Source organism: Phasianus colchicus, chromosome 7, assembly GCF_987193195.1.
Source record: "Phasianus colchicus chromosome 7, bPhaCol1.hap1.1, whole genome shotgun sequence".
In the NCBI taxonomy this organism is placed as follows: Eukaryota; Metazoa; Chordata; class Aves; order Galliformes; family Phasianidae; genus Phasianus; species Phasianus colchicus.
This window is the reverse complement of record NC_143442.1, coordinates 14,717,420-14,740,864: the sequence shown is the minus strand read 5'-3', so window position 1 is coordinate 14,740,864 and position 23,445 is coordinate 14,717,420. Positions and strand designations below refer to the sequence as shown.

Below are 23,445 nucleotides of genomic sequence, written 5' to 3'. Positions count from 1 at the left end.
AGCACCCAATGTACCCTCACCACGGAAGGGGCCACCAGGTGTGATGAGAAAGAGAGGGCACAAGAACAGCCATGTGCAAAAGTTTAATGGAAATTCTTGAGAAATGAAGGGAAAAATAGAGAGCAGGAGAGTAGCACCCATCTGCAGTCCCCAGTGTGCATGCTGCAGGGTACCACAGAGCCAACAGCAGCAAGGGGCTGCCCCCTCCTCAGCCCCACTGCAGCTGGGAGCCAGGCCAGGGCTTGGGGCAGCAGTGGGCAGAAACCAGAGGATGTGGGCACAAGTACTCAGATAGGATAAAAACCCATGGGCTGGAAGGCCCAAGCCCTGCTCCTTCCAGAAGAGCAGAGTAGTAGCTGGCCCTCCCCTGTCTTGGCCTGCAGTGAGAGGGGAGCAGCCAACTTTGCTGGCTCTCTGGAGCTCAGGGTTAGTGCAAAGCGACACAGGCAAGGAGGGGTTCAACCCATACTGGTGAGGGAAGGAGAGAGGAAGCCGACGCCCAACTCCGTCAGATCCTACACAAGGAAACCATCACCACATCAGGCTTGAACAACAGCCACAAACCCAAATTGGCCAGGTTTTGCCATTTGTTTTAAAAACTGAGTCACAAAGCTCTCTCCAGGAACAGCCCACTGACAAGTGTGCAGTGCAGGGAGCTTCACAGGACTTGTACTTGTGCTCCAGAGCCAGCTTCTCTCTCTTCCTTTGAGGTAGGTTGAGGTGTCCCCAGGGAGGGAAGGCAGCTGCCTGCTCACAGCACCAGGGCAGTGTCTGAGAGGCAGTCACCAGGTTTCTGGTCAGCTCCAGCAGTGCATTTGTTGAGAGGTAAGCTCTGAGCAGGGTTGGGCTCCAGGCATCTCACAAGGTCTCTGCTGTTTGGTGAGAGGAGGTTGCTGCAGAAGAAATATTAGGGTCAGGGGTTGGCCTTTCCGGCTGCATAAAAACCCAAGCACATTCTGGTCTGTGCACAAGATCTCCTCTCCATTAACTCCAGAGGCCAGGTGTATGCCTGCACTCCATCTGGCTCACTCAGAGGAACCACAGTCTTGTATCAAGCTGCCCAGGCCAGTGGCACCCATCCTGCAGTCAACTTCATTCAGTGAAGCTGGCAGAGCACAGCAGCCCTGCAGCAGACCTTGCTGCTCTCCCAGCCCTACACTGGGGCAAAGCCTCTGCTCTCCATCAAGGTGGTACAGGTCCCTGTAGGACACATTTTGTCAGCACGCCCTGGACCACAACAGTCACTCTCCAGACAACACCCACTCCAGCTGTTCTGGGGCCTTGCACCATCTGAGCAGGGCATACAGTGCCAAGGAGACAAGCCCAGTCTTGTAGACATTATGCCAGCCCTATCAGTCGCTCTCCATAAATGAGATGCTGGCCTCAGACTCTGTAAGCCAACCACTTTCTCTCCCCCCTGAAACAAAGCTGCTTTTCCTGTTGCCAGTTCTCTCTGGACACCAGTCCCAAAGCCACACTGTGCATATCCCAGCCAGGGAAAACTCACCCCAGCCTGTCCAGTTCCAGTTTGCTGAAGCCATTTGATTGAACACTGCTTTTCTGGAGGAAGAAGGACTTTGGCAACGACCACTGGAAAAGGAGAGAAAGACAACCAAAAGGCTATTTAAGCTATGACAAACTCCCCCAGCCTACAGTGCCCAGAGAACAGGCAAGGATCTGCTGTAGGCTGCCCTACTGTGCTTCAGCTTCAACTGCCTCACACTGCTGCGCATCATCACTGCCACCAGACTGTTCCCAGAATAGCAAACAGAGCAGTCTTCACTCCCTGCTTAATGAATCCCTCTGCTGTAAGTGGGAACAGAGCATCCTGAGGTCATAAGAGTGGGTTTCTTCACTGGATCAGCCTGCTCTAAGGCACAGGAGTGACAGACGGAGATTGTTCCCTTACCAAGGGGAATAAAGGGCAGGCTGGATGCTAAATATGTCAGGCTGTGCCCATTGTGCCGAACGATTTTTGGATGCAAAATATTGCAATTTGATCTACTGCGCAGATTTTATTAGTGTGGGAGACAGAGAAATGTGGGTTTTTCCAGACTGCTGGAGGCCTTAGCAGAGAGGGAAGAACAGCATGAACAGGTAGGGCAGGAGACACAGAAAGTGGAACAAGCAGAAAGAGCTCCTGAATCAGACAACCCACAGATTCACAGGCTCTCTGCCCCTCTCTTCACAGCAACCTTTCTCTGGCTTATCCATAGCTATGCTCACCATCTGGGCCAAATCCGTCCCTGTCCCAGTGTGGTAGCCTTTGACACACCATTTCTTCAGTAGCTCCAGACCTGGGAGGTGACAGAACAGACAAGAAGCAAGAATGAATTGGGAAGCTCATAGACAGCTACATCTCCCCCAGCTTGGGGAACACAAAAAATGCTGCACGGAGTGAACTGACCATGCACTAATAACTTGAATGCGTGCCTGAGCCCCAGCAAACACAGGGTAAACCAAGGGCATTCACCCTTTGTATGAGCAAGCATCGCGGAACGCTAGCACGTGGGCTGCTGCAGTGCCTGCCTTCCTCCCAGGGAGCCAGACACACTGAGCAGCAGGCTCAGCTACACAGGGAAACTGGGGCAGCACAGGATTTGCTGATTTGGACCAGACTGGCAGTCTCTTGAGCCTGGTGCCTGCCAACAGCAGCACCTGATTTGGGTTGGAGTGGTGAAAGTTCCTCCAGTGCAGATACAGAGCAGCTTTGCAGTCACCAGCTCCTTTCCCAGAGGACAGCAGCTCAGGTAGCTTCCTCCGTGCACAACATTTACCAACTGCATCATCTCCTTCCTGCCCAGAAACATCCAGGCCAGGCAGGCACACACAGCTCAATATGGGCTGAGACCAGGGCTCCATTCCTGGCATAGATGAGGCTAAGGTGCCTTGAGATTCATGAGCCAACAGAGCAACAGCCAGGAACTTGATGCTCTCCAGCTGGGGTTACTGTGCTTTGCTATACGATACCAACTCTGGCTATAGGAGGAACCCTTGCTTCCCAAACTGTGCTCCTCAGTGACCTTTCAGCATGCCCCAGGACCCTGGAAAAAACCCATGTGTTGGGGATTGAGAGGAGCAGGACAGCTGGGCAGTGCTGCCCCAGCTCTGGGCACCAGACAAGGCTCTGAACTTATTGGCCAGGGAGAGATGAGGGCTGTGAGGAATGGATGTGAAAAGGAAGGGGGCAGAGGCTGGTTTTTGCTCATAGATAAAGGGCAGCAAAGGGGTAAAGTTGTTTGCTGGGGTGCCAGGAGGATGCTGGAGCACTAAGCCAGGGCTCAGTCTGAGTAGCAGAGCTCTGGGCAGCACTTCAGTGAAGACGATGACAGGGTCTTTCTTCCAAAATGACAGAAGAGCATCCAGAAAAGGCATTAGCGAGGCAAAGAATGACACATGCTGACAGCACAGCTGGAGAGGGCTACGAGGTTATTATCTCTGTGAAAGACAGTTACTGACCCCTTTGATATTAGCTTAAATACCACTGAAGAGTGACAAAAGCTTTTCCTCCCAACCCCCCCACCCCGCCCCTTTTTTTTTTTTTTTTTTTAAATTTGCTGTGCATTATGTAAAGTCACATTAGGAGCACATACAGTTGTATCAGTGGAGGGTCGGCTCCTTCAGAAACCTCTCCAGTTAAGGCTGGAGCTTGAAGGAGAGCCCTGAGCCACAGGCTCTCTCTGTGTTCTCTAACATCTCACACAACAAATCAGTTTTCTCTCCTGAACAGCGCCTCCTACTATCCCAGTGACGATCACCTGAGTAGGAAGGAAATGGTCTGGCCCAGCAAACTTCACTAAAAGATGCTTTTTGTTGGAATACAGAGGTGTCCTGGGAAAGTGGAGATAAGAGCTAGATTTTTTGTATTTCAGAAAAATGCCCCTTTCTCCTGCATGCACACTGGTGCTACTTCATAGGTTAGAACGCAGCAGTAGACTCAGGGAACTGGCCTAATTTTGCCTTCACTTCACAAATCACCTGTAAGGGACAAACCCTAGTGACTCAAGCTGTTCCTTCCTCAAAAAAAGGCACAGATATGAAATAAAAAGCCAGAGTTGCAGGGTGAAGGCAGAATCTATGCTGCTTTAGTTGTGGACTAGGATATCCCAAGTCACCTAGAAATGCTTGATTGTGCTGGTAAACTCAGCACCAGATCTATGATCAACTCAGAATAAGCTTTTCCTGACATTTGAAGCATTCTGAGCGGGGAACGTATTTCCTAAGGGTAGAGTGGAGGCAGGCAGCTCCTTCTCAAAATGCATAGGTCAGAAGTCTCCCACGGCCTCAGGCAGGCAATTTGCCCGACTCAGGTAACTGTGCCAGCTCTCAGATGGTGGTTACCTTTGTGTTTATTCAAGTAGTACTTGAGCTCCCACTGGGTCACCAGGATGTTGAAGTAGCGGGGCTGCTCAAAGAAGCGCAGGTAGCGCATGGAGATGTGGGTGGGAAACACCCGCTCAAACTGCCCACGCCGGGAATACTCATCCTCTGTTTCCACCAGGATGCGAACATCATCCGGGGTCAGGATGTCCAAGACAGAAGAATAAAAATCCTGCAGACAAGAGCATCTCAGGGTCAGGGAGAAGTGAATTACGTTTTTTCAGTTCCTTTTTCCACCTCTCCACTCTCCAAACCCTTCCAGGAAGAGGTCTCCACAATGAGATCTCTGGGACACGGGCCATTTGCAAAATACAGCAATCTAAACTCAGTGCTGACATCAGTGCTGCTGAGAACCCCACTTCTGCCACTCAGCCTCTGCTACAGAGGCTGCACACAAGGGAAGTGTCCCAGCTAACCTGTATGCAGTCAACTGACAAATGCAGTGAGAGCTGCAGAGACATATGAGAAACAGGTAGTGTTCAGACCCTATCTGGGGACCAGTGGATACTGTTCCCCCATCAGCACATATCCACTTCAATGCAAATATGAGTCAGGGCAACAATGGTTTAAGCAAACCTGACTTATTTCTGCAACCTTGTGACCTGCTGAAGCCCAGGTGCTCCCCACAATCTGGGTGTCTCCACAGTCAGGTACAGTCAGGAAACGGGACTGAGACAAACATGGAATTGTTTGAGACAGTGGCTTGGCAGTACTCTGGCAGTTTTGGTACCAGGGACTGTTGTGTCATACCTGGTCAGGTATCTTCTGTGTCAAGTAATAGGCCTTCTTCAACTTCTCTGCTGTGAAACACTCAGAGGCTGGTCTGGGCTTCTCCTTCAAAGCACTGCCCTGACTAAGAACACAAAAAGGCAGTAGAATATTTAAGCAATCAAAGCAAAGCGCTGATATAGCAAGGCTCCTCTCAGCATGACACCTTCATGAAGATGTCATCAAAGAGAGAATGCTTCCTCCAAGGACTTCACTATTTCTGGGATCAGTGATAAATCCACAGCCTTATGCATAAACATGGGATCCAGGTAGGATGTGAGCAAGGCAACAAGGGAGATCCTGCCAGCTCCTTGCTCAGGTCTTACAGTACTCCTTCACCAAAAACATTAACAATCACCTCCCACCCATATAGAATGAAAAAGGGCCAGAAATGCACTGTGACCTGACTCAGAGCACTTGAAGCCTGGAAGGATCTTAGGTTTATATTCCACCTGAGATGCAGCTCCCTAACCACGCTGGGCCTGGGTGTACTTCTACTAAGTACTGATACTGTACAAGAAAGGGGAACACTGGGGGATTAATGCATTCATTCATTATCCAAGAATTCCCAATACTCAAATGCATTTCCAGCTCCACGTGCCATGGGAAACCCTGGTATTTTGTATGTTCTGACCAGCAAGCATCTCAATTATTCTGAGCACCCAAATGAACCATTTGGGGATGCCAGAGGCTGGGAGATACTTGCCCAACACCTTTTAACACTTATATCAAAACAGCTAACTTGTTCTGCTGCCACAAAGATGATTAGTAGTGCAGTGATCCAAACAGAGCCCTGAGGCTACACTGCATGGTTCTTGGGAACACACAAATGTACTGGAATTATGCCCACATGCAAAAAAAAAAACACCTTCTCACATCCTTTCCAGGGCAGCAGATACAGTTAAGCAAGCCTGTCCCTGGATGCAGGAACTCTGGTAATGCATCGTCTGAACCATGTTAAAGATCTGGTTAATCCCCTGCAGGTTCCTCCAAGGGCACCTGCCCTTCATCACCTCAGTCACAAGCTGCAAACGAGCCTGTGATCAAAGTGCCACAGATGAGCTGGTGAGAGCTCCCTGGGCTGGAATGGGCCCATGCTCCAAGCCTCTCTCTCTGCTGAAGGCAGAGAGCCGGCGGAGGGCAGGAATCCCATCTTCCTTTATGCTCATACATCACTATGTGCTGGTGTTCAACCCAGTAAGCTGCCCCTTCAGTAGTGTAATATACCAACCACTCTGCTGCAGAGAAGGGCTGGTTCCTTTTCCCAGAGCACAAGGTCTGAAACCAGTAAAAGCCCAAGCTGTGGTGAAACAGAAGGAAAAGAGGCCTGGGTGCATACATGCTCAGAAATTAGCTTTATGCAAAAAAAGCATTCGTTTTTTTCCAAGACAAGACTGTACACCCACAACCATAGGTCTACCTCCTCTGACACCTGTAATTCTGTCTAAGGAACAGATTGCTCTACCCTTTGCAAAATAACAGGTGCTCCTCTTGCTCAAGTCGGCAGCATGTCAGCTCTGGGGGATGGGGTAAGCAGATCCAGCCCCAACACAGCCAGCCAGCCCTTGAAGCAGATGGAGAGGCAGTGCAGCTCAGCATCATGCTAGTTCTGGCAGGGGGAAGGAGGACTTGACTAACTGCAGAGCAAGCATGAATTACCCTGGCCTACTCTCACTTCCAACTATGGACTTGTAAATCAGGCATAAATCCTTCCTTGAAGAGACTGCAGGAACCAGATACCCAGGGAATAATGCAAGTTCCTCAGACATCCAGCCAAAGGACTAGCAAGCACAGGCTCTTGACAGCACAGAAACTAGTATCTGTTGCTCTGAGAGCAGCCTCCAAATGAAATCCTCCAAGAGAAAACCTGCTTTGCCCTTCTACCCTGAAAGAGAATGGGACTGACCTGCAGGTGAAATCAGTTCCAGTCTGAGGCCTTGAGGCTACGCTGTCCGTGCTGGGCAGAACAAAGCCAGCGAGGTTAAGCAGGTCCCGGATCATCTGGCCCTTGATGCTCACATCCAGAGGAGAGTTGGAGTGAAGGCTGGAAGAAGGAAACATCACAGCAGTCTGAGTGCTAGAATGGAGGTTCTGAGCCCAATGGCCCTGAGATCACTCCCTTTGGAGTGTCCCTCCCACCAAAAATGTTTTGCTTCTGTCCCTCCACCCAGAGGGTTGCTAGAAATTGGCAAATCCATCCCTAGAGTCCTGCAATCCCTACTGTGTCTGGTTCATGCCCATCCAACTCTAGTAGGCAGGATAGGCTATGCCCAGGCACACCACAGCTCCCAGCCCTATCTGAATAGCTGAGACCACATGGCCAGGTGGAGCCAGGGAACAAGCAAGAGAGGAATGAATGGTGTGTGAGGCAGCAGAGCTGCCAAGCACTTCTGCCCACACAGAAATCTCTGCCATCACCCATTTCTTACATGACACATTCTTCCTTGGTCTTTTTTTTTTTTTTTTTTTTTTTTAAATGTACTATTCCCTGGCTCTAGCTGAGGCATGCCCAGCACAGGTTTCTGAGGTATGGATGGATGCTGCTTTTATGGATGGATGCTGCTTTTATAGATAGGAAGGACTTTGATTTCTGCGGGAATAGGGAGAGGGAGTCTTCAAAGCAGTCGTTCAGTGCAGGGAACATCATAGGCCAGATTTACTTAACGGTAAAAGAAAGGCTGTTATTCACCTCCACTGGCCCAGAGATAAGACTTTGGAGGAAAAGGTGCTTTACCTTGGGGAAATGTTGACCTCTAAGATCCAGGGCTTGAGGTTTTCATCCAGCATGATATCAAACCCAAAAAGCTCATGGCAACAGTACGGCCGCCGCACGTACATCTTCACAAGGCTGTTCACATATGGCTCAGATCTGTAAGCCAAGAGAAAATGCTCATTTCCAAAGACAGGCAGCAGAGACCTGACTGCAGCACATTGCCAACTCAGAGAGTGCGTACAGCCACATGCTGTGGAATGGATGGGCTGAAAGACCAAAGCAGGCCTGCAAGCTGCTGCTGCACTGCATATGAATCCAGTATCAGATCCTGAGCAATCTCCCAAGCCACGCCTCTGTCAGACAGGATCCACTTCTGAATATAAGATTCAGCCAGCACTAAGGGACCTTTATTCTGAAGCATCCTGCACAAGTGGTGCAGTGGGTGCAAGCTGGGCAGAGTGCCATATATGCTGCACCCTCCTGGTCCTCCCCCCTGCACTTCAGGTGGATCCAGGAAGTATCAGGTCTATTCATGCCTTGCAGCTACAGCAGTAAGAACACAGCTAACAGGTCATAACAAAAGATTTAGAGAGAGACTGAAACCAGCAGTGGTGACAGCACTTAGATTAAGAGCCAAAGGACCAGACTGAAAAGCCAGAGGGGCCAGGGGTGCACTCTTCAGTCAGGAGCAGAGCAAGGAGCACCAAGACTCACGCAATTATGGTTTTGATAACGATGTCCTTAATTTTCTCCCAGATGGCCTCGCTGTTAACTCCCTTCTGGGTCAAGTAATTCCAGAGAGCTTTGAGCGCCCTGGGAGACAGAAAGCAAAACAGATTGTTTTGTAGCCCCTTGCCTGTCCAGCCCTGTCCTGCCAGGGAAGTGAAAACAGCAATAGGGAGCCTTGGCAAGGCTTTTAGCTGGAAGCTAAGGGATGTATCTCCACTTTTCCTGACCACAGCATCCTTCTGCCATTCTCAAACCACTCCACTCCTGGTTGCAACTCTCCCCAGCCTGGCCCCTGTTCTTGCAGGACCAAGCTACCAGAACCATAAATCTGTCATAGATTTGTCCCAGTACTGGAGTACTAAGTCCCAAATTAGCACATGAGCATGGTACGTCAGCTCCAGATCTTCTCTTCCCTCCCCCTTTGTGTCCTTAGCAAACCTCCCCTTCTTGCAGGCCTTCCTCAGGAGTACTGCAAAGCAGCTCGCAGGAATCCATCAAGACCCCCAAAGCCATTTAGCTACAGCCACTTCACTGAAGCTTTGGGGAGTGGAGAATTTTTTTTCATAAATGTGGCAAGAAGGATGGTGGGGGAAGAGTGTTTGTGATTTTGTAGGAGTTTCCCACACCACACCAAGCGCTGCAAGTTACCCTGACGCTGAGCCAAGGATGCTCAGATGTTGCTTAAATGAGACTGTGTGGCTAATGGCCAGGAATCCAAAGGTCAGGCTTCCTGCATACAAGATGGAGTTGATTACAGCCACTCATCTTTAATGTGGGAGCAGCCAGTTTTGACTTGCATGGTGGTACCAAAAAACACATGAACTCAGTCCCACAGGATTTCAAATGCTGGGGGACAGCAGACCCTTCTCAATATACCCACAGAGGAACATACTACTGAGCAGCAGGTCTAGGCAATGCAATTTTATTACACCAAATCACTCTCCACAGCTCTCTTTGAAGTGAAAAAGACCAGCCCAGGCCCACAAATTGAGAACTCTATCCTGCACTATTTTTAAGAGTTTAAACATCACTGTGGAATCAGAGACAAGTGCCTAACTACTTGGATCAGTCCACCTATAGGACAGCAGGGAACAGAAACTTTTGCAAGACTGCAGCCTTCTTCTGAAGTGACTAGAAACAGCACCACTGCTTCTCAACACCATGTCCTGATAATTCAAATCACTCTTCTGTCCCCATTTCCCCTGGCAGGAGCAGATGATACAGAAGTTTTGGGTACCTTCCAGTTTGGGGTAGTAATACTGAAAAAAGGCTTATTTAACAGAGAACAGACAGAGTTGACCCTGTGCACTGAAATTTCCCCCCTCACAGCACCTACCACTTGTGTCCCTGGCAAGCAGTCTCATCCAAGTTGGACTTGTACTCAGTGTTCTTCTTGTTCACGCTGTAATTGGTCAAGTGCACGAACTTGTTGCTGAGGCTCTTCATTGAGGAGGAGTACCTAGAGAAAATGGTAGCAGCACAAACAGTCTGAGCTTGAACAGGTTGCCTCCAGACCCATGGTGCAAGGAGCTCTGTTCTCGTCTCAGACACCACCTTTCTGTTTGGCTGCACACCAAGTCTGCTGCTGCCTTTTCCCAGGGAGCCTGGAACAAGGCTGCCTCCACAATTTCTGTCCCCACAGACCCAGAGCTAGGAGGACAAAGGATGAGGCACAGAACAGGCTGCCCTGGAACTGAGGGGTGCAATCCTACCCTCAGAGTCATAAAAAAAGACCAGAGCATCACTGGGCAAAAGCAGTGATGGTACTACAGCAGCACAAGACAATACAGTCAAAACTGGATGAAACATCTAGATTTCCAGTACATCCACTTGAAGCACAGACTACACATTACAAGCAACGCTTTACCCTGAGCTGATCTTGACTTGGAAAAGGTGGATGCACAAAACATCCTCTCACATTTCCTTTCACCTGCAGTGAACCTGTGCATTTCAAGACTGCTTCTTCAGCAAGCAAGCTAGAGCTCTGAGCATCCACCATACACAGTGTGACTGCCTCCTGCCCAAGCTGAGGTGACTGCCACAGTCATGAGTGGCTGATGGAGGAAGATCCCCTGTACCACTGTTGTACAACCTACTTGCAGCTAGCGAAGCGAACCAATCCATCCTTGAACAGGTAGACCCTGAGGGGATCGTAACAAGTGACATACACATAAATCCTCAGGTCGAATTTTCTCCCATCAATGAGGTAGGGTTTGTGCAGATATCTGCAAAAGAAGCAAGCAGAGTTACCATTTCTGCATGCAAGAGCACCTCTTGGCCCCACCTCAGAAGGCAAAAACAGGAATCAACTTGGAGAGCGGGTGAAACCCAACTGTAGCTACGTTTACACAGAAATAGCAGCATCCCTGTAAACCCAACTACAGCTGACAGAGCCACACTTCCAGCAGCACCATTGCGCTCAGCCTGTAGAGGTGCCCAGACACAAATCAGATGCTTCTGCTTTGCTGGGTAGCAACAACTGCCCAGATCTGGTCTGAGACTAGACAGTAGGAGGTCCCAGGCTGCCTGTCAACTTTGCTTTCTTTTGCTCACCTCTGTACCAGCAGTGGCCTCCTTTTGGGTAGTTGGCTCCATTTGTGGATAACCTGGATGCCAATGCCCCTTGCTGATGCTGGCTGCAAAACAAACAAGAATGGATCAGATCTTCTCCTTGCAGCTATGCTGGGATCGGGTGCCGAGTGCTGCTTTTCACTTACTGGTTTCACAATCCATTTCTGGCGGCTAGCTCCTTCCTCCCACGCTTTCCTGAGTAATTTGATGTCTTGGGGCAGGATGAAGGACTGGGGGAAGAAATTAAACTCCTTCTTCCCACAACGAGTCTGCATCTTCAACAGGTTGCGCCACAGACGGTCCTTTCTTCCAATTTGAAATGAACCAGGGAAGTGGTTTAGCTGAAAAGGAACCCAGATCCTGTGAGATACTCCTGCCTCTCCACGTCACTCCCTGACCAGGGAATACACCCGCTCTGAACCCAGCACTGGCTCAACTCTGTCAGTGGAAGGATTACTTCAAACAACAATAACTGTGGTTAGACAAAGCCACAAGTGAAGACAGCTTAACTACAGCCTTGGTCTGTACAGGATAAATGTTCACAGCAGAGACGTTCACCCAGTTCCCATGTGTGCCTGCCTCCTGCATTCATCTCCCAGAACAGAAATACCAGCTGCCACACAGCTAAAGGGACACCACAAGGACAGCCTGCACAACGAACACCTGGCTCTGAGGGGAAGGCACCAAACTGCTCCCAGCACACTCTCCACACACAGAAAGGAAGTCAGCACAAAAAACCTCCTACCTTCTGGTGCTCCCTGATGGCTCTGAAGCCGGGCGACTTCATGTGGTGGCCCCAACAACCCAGCCAGTCATTGCTTTCTACAGGAAAAACAATAGCCCATGACTGAGTACCCTGCCACCCACAACACCTTCTCAACCCAAAAACATCCCCTCCCTTTCCTGGAGGGAGTAGAAGGGTGCCAGGGATAGTGCACAGCAAAAGAACAAAGCAGTCACACTAGCACTACAAAACTGCCAAGCCAAGGGCTGTGAGAGGGATCCAGTTAACCAGGGGGGGGGGGGTGTCATCTGCCCGCAAGGACTGATGCAAGGATCTGGCCAGAGAGAGAGCGAGAGAAACATTTAATCCCCCGAACACCCTTACCTTCCTGTTTTCCAGCAGGAGAGCGAAGCAGTTAGCTAATCAGCTCTGCCCTGCAGAGGGATGTGTAGGATTGCGAGGCATTCTATGCTTTGGTCTGCCCTACATGTCTCATTATAGCCTCAAAATGAACTGAGCAGAGGTCTCCTGATACACAGAGAAGCCCTGTTAATACCATTAGGAGATCACATGCCAGAGTATGGATCATAATTGTGAACGCTCAGTGTGTCCCCAGCCCTCCCCTACATGTCTTTCCAGTACCAAGATACCAACTCATGGAATTCCCCAGTTACAGTCAGAGTGAAGGACAGTTTCTTCTTCAGTATATGGAGACAAGGGACAGTGGTGCTGGTGCAGGCACTAGAAAAGTGTTACCCGCCTCAGAGTGCCAGCACCACCTAGAGGCACAGCTTAAGCAAGTCAAAGTGCAGCTCTGCTGCCCCACATACTGCCCCAGAAGGGCAAAGAATAAGTCCTTCTGGTTCATACTATTGGCAAGCCAAGAGGGAGACTGGGCTCTGCCCAGACTCCAAAAGTTCACATACTGCAGGCTGGACAGGCAGAAGCAGGAACACAGCATCCTGCAGTGCCTATATCACTCCTGTTCTTCTCTTCACAGGCAGTCTGCCTTCTCACGCCCACAAGCTAGAGGCGAGGGAGGACACGATGTATCAGATGATGCCAGCCTCCCACAACTTACTTTTGCTGACTCTGAAGTGAGATCTGCTAATGGTTTGCTTCACAATATTCGGCGTGACCGTGCACATTTTCCATCGCAGCAGCTTCCTCTGCTCCCAAGGCAGCTTTTCCACTAAGACGACAAAAAGCGAAGGACAAAAGGAAACCAAACACAATACCTTGATTAGATACAGCACTTCCTATGTTCTGCTGCACAGCCACTGGGCCTGCAGGGAGGGTATGTAATCCTCTTTGCAGAACTAGCATGCAACAGAAGATACAACAGCCAAAGGAGATCCAGGATGCTGGAACATGGCATGGCAACACATCGTAGCTCACCTCTCTCATCGCGAGTACTGAAGTAGATGGTTGGAGGCACGTTAGGGAATAAACTGCAGACAAGAGCAGGTTTGAGCACTTTCTCCTGATCCTCAGTGGGCTGGGCCAGGCACTCGAGGCATTTCCTAAGAGAGACAAAGCAGGAGGCAACTGGATAAAGGTAAAAACAGCATGGGGAGCACCTACGCGTACAGTCACACAGAGGCTGGTTTACATCTCAACATCCATAAACGCTCAGAGACCGTACTGCCCATAATTGCCACAGAGCAATGAAATGAGCTTCTGGTGCTTTTGCAAAAATATATTTAAAGGAGGGCAGTAAAAGCAGTGACAAGGGGACAACAATGTCACAGACAGGAGACAGGGGCAAAAACTGCCTGCCAGGCAGGAAACAAGAAGAGAGTCCTCAGGAGAAGGTTAAGACCCCAAAAGGACTGCTGAAGTCAAGGAACCTACAATGAATCAATAGTGCAAGAAACTGGAAACAGCAGATGAAATGGAGCCACATCACACTGATGAGAGTGTTCTGCACTGCCCCTTGCCTCACTGAAGACAAAATGCAACAGTGGGGCTGGAGATCAGAGAAAGGAAGAGAGGAGCCTGGAGGGAAGCTGGGGTGTTTCATAAGTGTTTATTTCTATACAGTCATTTTTTTCAATACCAGAATTGGTAATTAAAAGTTTATTAAACAGCAATAAATCACACTGATTGTAATTCCTTGGCACAAATCTGGTTTTAGTCCACAGCAGATGAGATGGCTCCAGAAGGAGCCTTGATCCTGCTATCAGGAATTTGCATCACTGTAATGTGGTACAAGCAGTGGGCATAAAAGCCAGTAACCAGCCTGCAGAGACAAGGGGTGGAGTTTGCAATAAATAAGCGTGCCAAGCATTATCTTCTCCTGTGTCTTGCAGGGAAGTTTGTTACACAACAAACCCTATAACCTGGACCACAGGAACATGGGCTAGAGATCGTAACACAGACACCTTTAAGTTGTCACAACCCTCTTAGCTTTGGCATTTTTAAAGGAGAAAGGAGGAGTTTTATTGAACGTACATACATGTTCTTGCCATATCTACACACTAGAGAAAGCACTTTCTGAGAGAAAGCAGAGCATTAATAAACACATCTATTGCTACATATGTGTATCACACACACAATCACAGAATGGTTTGGGTTAGAAGGAAACTTACGATCATCTAGCTCCAACCCCCTGCTATAGGCAGGGACACCTCCCATTAGACCAGGTTGCTCAAAGGCCCATCCAGACTGGCCTTGAATGCTTCCAGGGAGTAGGCATGATAATGCTAAAAGTAGAGTATGTAACGAATGTTGCAGAGGCGAGGGCTAGAATGAATGAAGCATCATTGGTGGGAGTTTGGTAGCAGGTGTGGGTGCAGTGACTTCTGGAAGAAGGTGAAGGACTGCCCAGTACTGGAGGTGGCACAGGTCTGACTGCATGCAGTGAAGGAAGTAAGGATGAAGGAGAAGCAAAAGAAATCAGCATATCAGTATTCCTTTATCTCCTTCACCACAGTTGCAAAGAGCAGCACTGCAGTATGGCCAAGGAGAGATCCCACAAAGGTCTGCCAGGAATCAGAGGCAGGGCTCAGATGACCACAGACTGACCAAACCACATCCAAACAAACCTCTTTCCAAAAGCTAAAGAAAAACCCAAGCTGTGGCTCGTGTCTCAGCACTGCATCCTAGAAACAAGACCTCATGAACTGTTTGCAGTCTCTGGGCCCAGGATGCCTCCACTCTGCTTCATCTGCACAGCAGTGACACTGCAAGATCATAATGTAATCCAATAAACCTAACCCAGCAACTGCCCATGGCAGTGAAATTAAGACCCCTGTTTTGCTGTGGTGGATGCACCCTCAGCACTCTACAGGCTGCTGTCCATAGCTTTATCTTCAGGAAGCTAATTCTGATTGGGAAGCTGGCTACCATCTTCACTCCATTCCCTCACATGCTACAGCTCTCTTCTGCCACCAAGAAGACAAAGATGCCAAGCTGCAGTGCATTATTTAGAGCTACTAACCTGGATACAAGAGCCACAGAGTCATTAGACGACATGCCAGTGACAGAGGAAGCATCCGAGTCACCTGCAGAAGGGAAGAGAAAAAACAAATGGTCCTGTGGACAGATCCTTCACAGCTGTTCCAAGTTCTCAAATCCTAAATTCACCCACTAACCCACTATGAAGAGTGGGACAGAAGTGGAGCCAAAAGCCCTTCACACAGACTGGAGCTGGGCAAGTTTAAACCCTACTCCATTCCCCACAGGAACCTCCACAACTCCTTCTTGCTGCTAGATTGATTTTGGCTTCCACACAATCTCTAGGTCATCCCAAAATAACAGCAAGAACATAAGACAGTGTGCAGTCACAGCTTTCCTGCTGTGCACACACCCCACTCCCAGACAATCCCTGCACACACCAAGGGACAGAGTTTAGCTCTTCCTGGGGAATGGGCACTCACTGTTCTCTTCTTCCTCCAGACTGCAGCTCTCATCCAGGCCACCAGGAAGTTCTTCCTCCACATCGTCCTGGGGATGGCTCAGCTCCAGCAGTGACTCCCCAGCAGCACCACTGAGATAAAGGACATCACATTAGAGAGTGGTAAATACTTTCTAAGCCCAAAACACCTAGAAGCCCACAGTGCTGCTCCATATTCTCCTTGTCCTACATTGACGCCAAGTTACTTTAGGAATGCACAATTCTGCCCAGGGAAAGCTTTGTTGGAGCTGACCTGACAGCAACCTTTACCCAAAACATGTGCAGAGCCTGACAAGCAGTGCCCCACCACATTTCCATGCTGTGGCTGAAAAAGGAGATGAGAGGGCTCAGAGCCACCAAGGGCCTGTGTGACCTGGGATTGAAGAAAGGTTCCTCCTGCAACAAGATGTTTCACATGGGTTTGTTTACAGACACAGTCACCCCTGCACTGCCCTAAGTATAGCCTTTTTCAACACAAGCCCAGAAGAAAGCCAGTCCAACCCCACCTCCCCACAGCCTCTCTCATTCCCCATGCTCTACTCACTCAGGCTTTTCTGGGAGCACTGCGTGGGCACACTTCTTCTTTTTCTCCAGCTGGATGCTGGACATCTGAGCGGCCACTTCAGAGATGGCAGCAAGCTGCTGAGGCTCTGCTCTGGTTCCCTGCTCACTGCCATGCAGGGGCAGCGTGTTCATGAGCCGGCAGTTGGAGCTGCGGTCAGGAGAGCTGGCACGAGAGGCCAGGAGATGAACACTGATCCGTTTAGTGCAGACAACAGCACCATCAGTGCCTATAAGGCTTGAGTTACCATTAAGATGATGGCTGCCCATCTCCAAGTTTGGGGGAGCAATGGTTTCCTCTGGAGTGAGGTGTGCTATGATGCGATGCCCTGATCTGTCCCTGCTGGACAAGCCACCTGCATTCCTAAGGCCAGAGCTTTTAACTTCATGTCTGAAGCCATTGCAGGTGGCAGTCTGTCCGACCAGTTGCTGCACAGCTGCTGTGAGGCTGATCTTGGGCTCTGCCTCACACAAGCTGTGTGCTTTCCTCTCAATGTCTCCCAGTGGCCAAGAGCAGCGCTCATTCCTGAGGGTCACACTGCTGGGCACAAGGGTCAGGGAGGAGACAGAGGTTTGTTCCCAGTCACTGCTTTGCACTGCAGAGCTGCGGGGAAAGCAGTCTCCATCAGCCCTAGAGTGTGGCCATGAGATGGTGGGAAAACTGTCGGTGTTCTTCAGCTTCTTCATTTCTGGTGACTGCAGCAAAGGCACTTTAGCATTGCTTGGCTGTAGGAAGGAATTGCTGTGGAGCACTGGTCTGCAGGAGCTGGAAGCCTGCTGAGGGCAAGCTGAGCCTAAGCTGAGAGCAGAGCCTTTCAGCCCAGACCCCGCATGCTCCTCAGGCAGCACTGGTGGCAGGCAGGGCTCCATCAGCAAGGAAGACATTGCCCTTCCTGAGGCAGGGGTGGTGTCCTGGGGGCTCCGGAAAGGAAAGCGGTAGGGTTTGGCTCTCAGGCAGGAGCGCTGGTAGAGCAGTGCGCTCCCACACAGCTCCGGGCAGGGCTGGGAGCTTTCAATGGGATGCGACGGGCACGGTGCTGGCGGGTACAAGAAGCATGATTGTTGCAAAGGGATCCCTGAGGACGGCGGGCCGAGATCCTGGTGGGCATTCACATGCTGCCCCTCCAAAGTCCAGATGGGTTTCGCCTGCTGCTGAGGGGCGAGGCACCACACTCGGCGTTGTCGCGGTCGTTCTGCTGGAAGGGTGTCTGTCCTGAGGACAAGGCTCTCCTCCTGTCTGGGGCCCAGGTTATTGTGTTGTGGTCCTGCTGAGGCCATGTAGAGCCATAGCACGAGGCAAGAGCAAATCTGTAATCTACTGCAGCACCTTCACTGGCCTGAAACAAAATGACTACATGAAACACAGTGACTTGAGCAGCACACCTGCTTTCCTCCTTACCCCACAGCTCTGCCACAGCAAAGCTGGCCTCTTACAGGATGTCTCTGCACCACTGGGCTTATGAGCCAGGCCCAATTCTGCTGCCAGGAGGGCACCAAGTAGCATCAAAACCCACGTCCCTCCCTCTGCCAAGGCTTCCCAAAGGTCTCTCTGGACCAGATCACAGCAAAGAAAGAGTTGGCATCTCACTTGACACCAGAGGACATGAAGGACAACTTACAAAGGGCCCTGGGAAAAGTCCTGTGCACACAAAAGCTTTGACTTTGTGAAAGCAAAGGTTGCCCTGGCTGCCATAGCTAACCTGGCAAGGCAAGGCAGCTCTCCTGGCTCCACAGCAACCCCCAAATGTTTCTTGTTTTTCTCCTTTCCTTAAGGCTCCAGCTCCCAAGGTCACACAGTTTAGCAAGAACCTCAGCCTTCACTTTGACAATAAGTTTCTTGCTTTGGTAACTCTACAGAAACAGCCCAGGAGTGAGGAGGCTGCAAACAGAAAACACAGGGCTCTTCCAACACCATCACCTGTGCCAGGCACAGACTGCCTACACCACACGTGCATTCTTTTTAATAATGGCCCTACAGAAAAGTCTCTCAGAAGGAGCAGCCCGCAGACCAGAATGCTGCACAGCACTTGGTGCCCTAAATCCTCCTCAAACAATTGCACTGTGCCTGTATGATTCTTTTGCCTGGGGAGGAGAGAAAACAAAGCACGTGCCAGATATTTGCCTTGCTTTAACTCATGCCTGGAGGGCCCCTGGATACAGCCACAATAAGAAATTGCTTTCAAGCTTAATGAAGAACACCCAAAAAAAGTAGCAAAAGGTAAGCAGGGCATTAACCATCCCCCCACTCCCTTCATTTTCTTGCAATGCACACACTCCTTTGTCACCTGAAAATCAAGCGTGGGCTGCGGCACTTGAAATGTAGCTTCCAGACCAGAAGTGCTGCTCTGCAGCACCATGAGAGCAGTTCAGGTCCACCAAAGGGCTGGGCCAAGCTCACCCCTACCCTGTGCAGGCTCCCAGTATCCCATACATGCTCAGATCAGGCCAACAGCATCCCAACCAGATGCTGTATGAGATGGAAACATCCTGCACAGGATCTTACAGGAGCCACTACCCTGTCAGGATGTACAGAAAGCCTCAGCTCCACTCCATGCTCAGAGCTGTGGGTGAGTTGTGCCAGCTTCAGAAGGCAGCAGAGGCACCACCAGGATCCTGCTAACCTGGGGATGCTTGGTTCTGGTGCCATGGACACACCACGACTCACCAAAACACTCCTGCAGGAGCTGCACGCACCCTCCAGAACTGGGTCGTGCCGTGTCACCCGATCAGTGTGCAGCGAGCAGCCTGGCCGTGTTGTGACATTCACGGCGATTAGCACAGGGCGAGGAGGCTGTGCTCAGATGCTGCCACCTGCTTGGCTCGAGTTCCCCCAGTAAACAAGTGTCTGAGTTTGGCACCTGCATGCCCAGCCAAACAAGCACACTCAAACCCCAAAGCAACCCCAGCGCACCAGGAAAACAGATATGAAATTCTAAAATTAAAATATTAAGGTTAACGGAGGCATCCCCAGTGTCCTGGCCTGCAGGGGACTCTTACTGAGAGGTCACCATGCCTTGCTGGCAGCTCGGCCATGTGTGACCACCCAGCAGGAGCAACCCGTGCTTCATCCCTCCAGGCTTTGCAGCTATGCCTGCCTCATCTCACTATAAAAATAAAAGTGATTTGTCCTGATAGAGCTGTAACAAGGGATTTGGAGCGCACCAGAGGCTTACACATGGTGGTACACCAGCTGCAGGACAAGGAGATGCATCAACCTGATAGGGAAGAGGCTTGCTGGGCTCAGAAACAATGCCCAAGCAATGGGCATTGAGTATCTCCCCAGAATTCCTCCACTTTGGGTGACCTAAGAGACAGCTCAGTGAGGCATCTAATGAACATCCAGAAGAAACAGTGGACACCGCTGGACAGCAGCTGCCACAGCCCCATGGCTTCAGACAGCCACCACGTCACTGCTGGGCACCCTTCAGTGAGGTTTCCCCTTTCTGTTTCACTCACCTGTGCCTCTGGCAGGGGTCTGGCCAGGAAGGTCAAAGGGCAGCAGGCCCCACTGGCACTCACAACAGCAGTACAACAACATTTGGAAGTTTTATTGTGGAAACATGAGCTGGGAAAAGCCCTGCTCCACTCCCAGGGTGAATTGGCAGGGCTGGAAGTCCAACCCAAACATCATTAATGGTAATTAATGGATTTTGGCCTGGGCTTATTGACACACAATAAATAAAGAGGCCAAGGTTGTTACATTATGCGACTGTAGAGCTGCACCTGCTCACAGTTATTCAGCTAGCACCTTTTATTACCACACAGCCTGCTCGGGACGTCAGCTGGAGCGCAGCCACAGCCCTGACGACTCACACACTGCAGGGACCACCACATGCCCCAGCCCTGTGTACCCCACTAAGAGGCAGCTGTGTAGCAGAGCTTCTCCAGCCCTACCCTTGCTGTGCTCCTAGCAGAGCTGCTTCTAGAGAAAGGATGAGCCCCAAAGAGCCCAGGCGTAAAGCAAGCCTCCGACACGTGAGTTTAAGCAGGAAGGTTATTTTAAACTCAGCTGTGGTGACACACTTAAAATAACAAGAGCTTGCAAATGCATGGGCTGTGAGCTGACCTGATAATGTGCTGTCAGCCTCATGCATCCAAAAGTCACAGGAGTGGAAAGGAAACAAAGTCAGATATGTGTGATCTGGTGATATTTTCTATGCCACGCTTTCAGCCTGCACTTTACAGTCAGAAAGGATCAAGTTTTTTTATAAGGGAGATCTGAGGTCACACCACATCCCTCACTTGAAGCTCTACAACATTCCATTAATACCTGAACAAGAGAGTTAACAACAATACAACACAAACAAAAAGGATTTAAAGCCAATACCCATTTCATAAGGACCTATTCAGCTTAAAAAAAATTAAAGCTTTCAACAAAATCAAGCACTGTGATTTACTGTGCGTGCCTGAGCACCTGGTATGCCCAGTAACAAGATGCAAACTCATGTTCCAACAGCACAGAAACCACCCTCATTTAGGTGAGCTCCAAAAGACAAGCAGCCCCAAATTCAGCATGGGATTGCATAACACCATACACAAACACATCAGGCCACCTGTGAGCTCCAGGAGAAGATGGGATGCTGCTGCCAGCCATGAAAACAAGTGCGCAAGGACAATGAGGCTTAGATACAGCTCAGCTGCCTCAGGAACGCCCATGGGACAGCTGTCCTCTTTTGGGTGCAAAACCGAAGGTGTGGGACAATGAGAATTCCTCCCCTACTCAGAGCAGACTGCAAGATACCAAGTTTGCATTTGGCTGCTCTGGTCAAGGAGAGACACCAGGGAGAAACCAGATGCGGTATGGATGCATCAGCAAATTCCACCTGCATCCAGGGATTGCTTGTATGCTGGGGCTGTTCACTTCCATTGAACAGCTGTGACTTTCAATTCCACACCTAACAGAGAAACTGCGAGAACGGCACCGCTCCCCAAAGTGATCCTTTAATCACACAGCCCTGCAAGGCAGGGGGCTCACAAGCCATGCAGTGGCAAGCCAGGCAGCCATAGAGGCAGCAGGCACCAGACGAAGAACTGGGCCCAGCCAGGGCCTCACCCCAGGGCATAAGCAGGCAGCTGTTCCCTGCGCAGGTCAGGGCCTACCATGGTGCACTGGACGACAAGGGCTCAGCTGCCTGAGTCACAGGGGACTTTGCACGTTTCTCACTGCTTTCGGGACGTCAGCGCATGGTGCCAGATGAGGTGAGTGACTTCAGCATGATTAGGCAGAAAAGCTGTGGCTTCATCACAGAGGGAAAGCTGAAATAATAGAGGGCTGACTCCGTGCTCACTGGGACACTGCTGGAAGCAGTGGGCTGACCGCTCTGTGAGCACAGCAACAATGACAGAGAACAAAAAGTCCCGAACATGGAACAAAACTGGTAGCAAGCAGCAAGGCTGCCACTCTACCCCACCAGCTCTAAGGGCTAGGAAAGGCATTTCCCTGAGCCTTCATAGCAGCCTTCTGGTATTGATAGCACAGAAATTCCCTGCCCACAGTCCCCTGGCCACCAATGGGGGTCAGGGACAGCAAAGCAGAGAGCTCTGTATTTTCTCACCAGTGAAGCTGGAAAGTCCCTGCCCTAAATCATACCTCCTCACCCTCTAGCTGATGGTATGATGCAGCTGAGAGCGTGGAAATGAATCTGGATTAAAAATAAGCAGTTAAAACATGCAGCTTTTCACAGCCTTGACAATGAAGAGGTCCAGCACCTTCCTGCAGACCCTGGCAGAGCAAGCTGAAGGCACAGCACTCACCATCCAGCTTCACAGTGGGAGGAACAGCAGGAGAGAGCTCAGCCAGCAGCACAGGTCGTTCTGCTCTCACGCTGCCTGACTGTGCTCAGTTTGTGGCACAGGAACAATGTAAGCATGGAAGTCTCGTAGTGAGCGGTGAAAGTATAAAATAACAGTGAACAGGGAAACAAGAACTGCCAATTAGCTCAAAGCACACCAATTCTTTGTCCAGCCTCTTTTCTTAGTATATTTTGGATAAAAACAAAAATAATAATAATAAAAAAGTCCCCAGATATATGGTGAAGACCCTTCCCAGTCGAAACCGGAGCTTCAGCACTCCTAGAAGAAACACACCCTGCAACCGCCCCACCCCACACGGCTGCCTCTCAGAAGCAGAGCTGCCTGCGTCGAAAACACGCGGAGAGGCAGAGATTCACGTGGGGAAGCAGCCCCCAAACAACCCCCGAGCGGCGGTGCCGGAGGGCCGGGCTGCCGGGCACAGCACGTGCCGGGCCGGGACACGCGGCAGCGCAGCCCGCAGGCGCACTTCCAGCCACGTGCCGAGAAGGCCGCGCCTCAGCCCTCCGGCCGCCCACAGCACAGCGCGGCCCCGCCGAGCCCCGGGGCGGGCCGCGACGGAGGCCTTTCCCGGGGGGGGGGGGGAGGGGAAGCCCTTCCCGGGGGGAGGCGTTAAAGCGGGAGCCCCGCCGATAAAGGAGATCGGGAGCGAGGGGACCCGCTCCTCACCGGGAAACGGGGCGCGGCCCTCAAGAGGGGTGCGGGGTGTTCCGCCCGTACTCACCGCCCGCCGCGCCCCGACCCGCGCCGCCCGCGGACGGCCCGCCGTTACCATGGGGATCCCGGCCGGCGCCGCGCTGCCACGTGACCGCGCATCCCGGCAACCCCGCGGGCGACGGGCAGGACTACAGCTCCCGGCGTGCACCGCGTCCTGCGGCGCCCCCTGGCGGCCGAGTAGGCGGCAGTCAGAGAAACGCAGAAAGGACGGCCGGCAGGAGGGGGGCACGGCCACCGCCCAGTGCTGCGGCCCTTAAAGGGTGCCCAGGTCCTGGAGATCGCAGCCACCTGTTCCGAAAAAAGCTCCACGTGGGAAGGGTTCTTCGGTACCACGCCCCAGACTGACGCTTCTGATCAGAGCATATGCAGCCCGGGTGTGCCACAGCAACGTGCTGAAGGTGTCCTCATCCTCAGGTCTAATAAGTGCATCCAGAGCACAGCCCAAGAGGCCAGGCAGAGTTCCCCGGGGCAGCCAGTAGTCACTGGGGGTCAGAAGGAGCGTTTCTCCCACCCCAGCATCGGGGCAACTGCTGGCTTCAGCCCTTTTCACCAGCGCAGAGCACGAGGCAGGCA

At 51.1% G+C, this 23,445-nt stretch overlaps 1 protein-coding gene across 5 annotated transcripts; it reads right to left on the bottom strand.

The window, feature by feature from the left end:
• Positions 1-80: 80 nt before the first annotated feature.
• TTLL4 (tubulin tyrosine ligase like 4) lies at positions 81-23,007 on the bottom strand. Of its 5 annotated transcripts, none has more exons than XM_031590509.2 (19): positions 22,880-23,007; positions 16,328-17,681; positions 15,767-15,876; positions 15,328-15,391; positions 13,284-13,408; positions 12,967-13,077; positions 11,907-11,983; positions 11,308-11,502; positions 11,144-11,226; positions 10,687-10,815; positions 9,927-10,049; positions 8,576-8,674; positions 7,883-8,017; positions 7,055-7,192; positions 5,131-5,233; positions 4,342-4,552; positions 2,227-2,297; positions 1,508-1,590; positions 81-893 (listed from the first exon to the last, which is right to left on the bottom strand). In XM_031590509.2, the coding sequence occupies exons 2-19, from the start codon at positions 17,620-17,622 to the stop codon at positions 752-754; spliced, it is 3,294 nt and encodes a 1,097-aa protein (XP_031446369.2). In that variant the 5' UTR covers positions 17,623-17,681; positions 22,880-23,007; the 3' UTR covers positions 81-751. The 5 variants fall into 5 exon arrangements, with proteins under 5 accessions (XP_031446369.2, XP_089999920.1, XP_089999919.1 ...); XM_090143794.1 differs by having other exon boundaries at positions 22,928-22,994; XM_090143793.1 differs by having other exon boundaries at positions 22,825-22,914.
• Between the last annotated feature and the right edge of the window lie 438 nt (positions 23,008-23,445).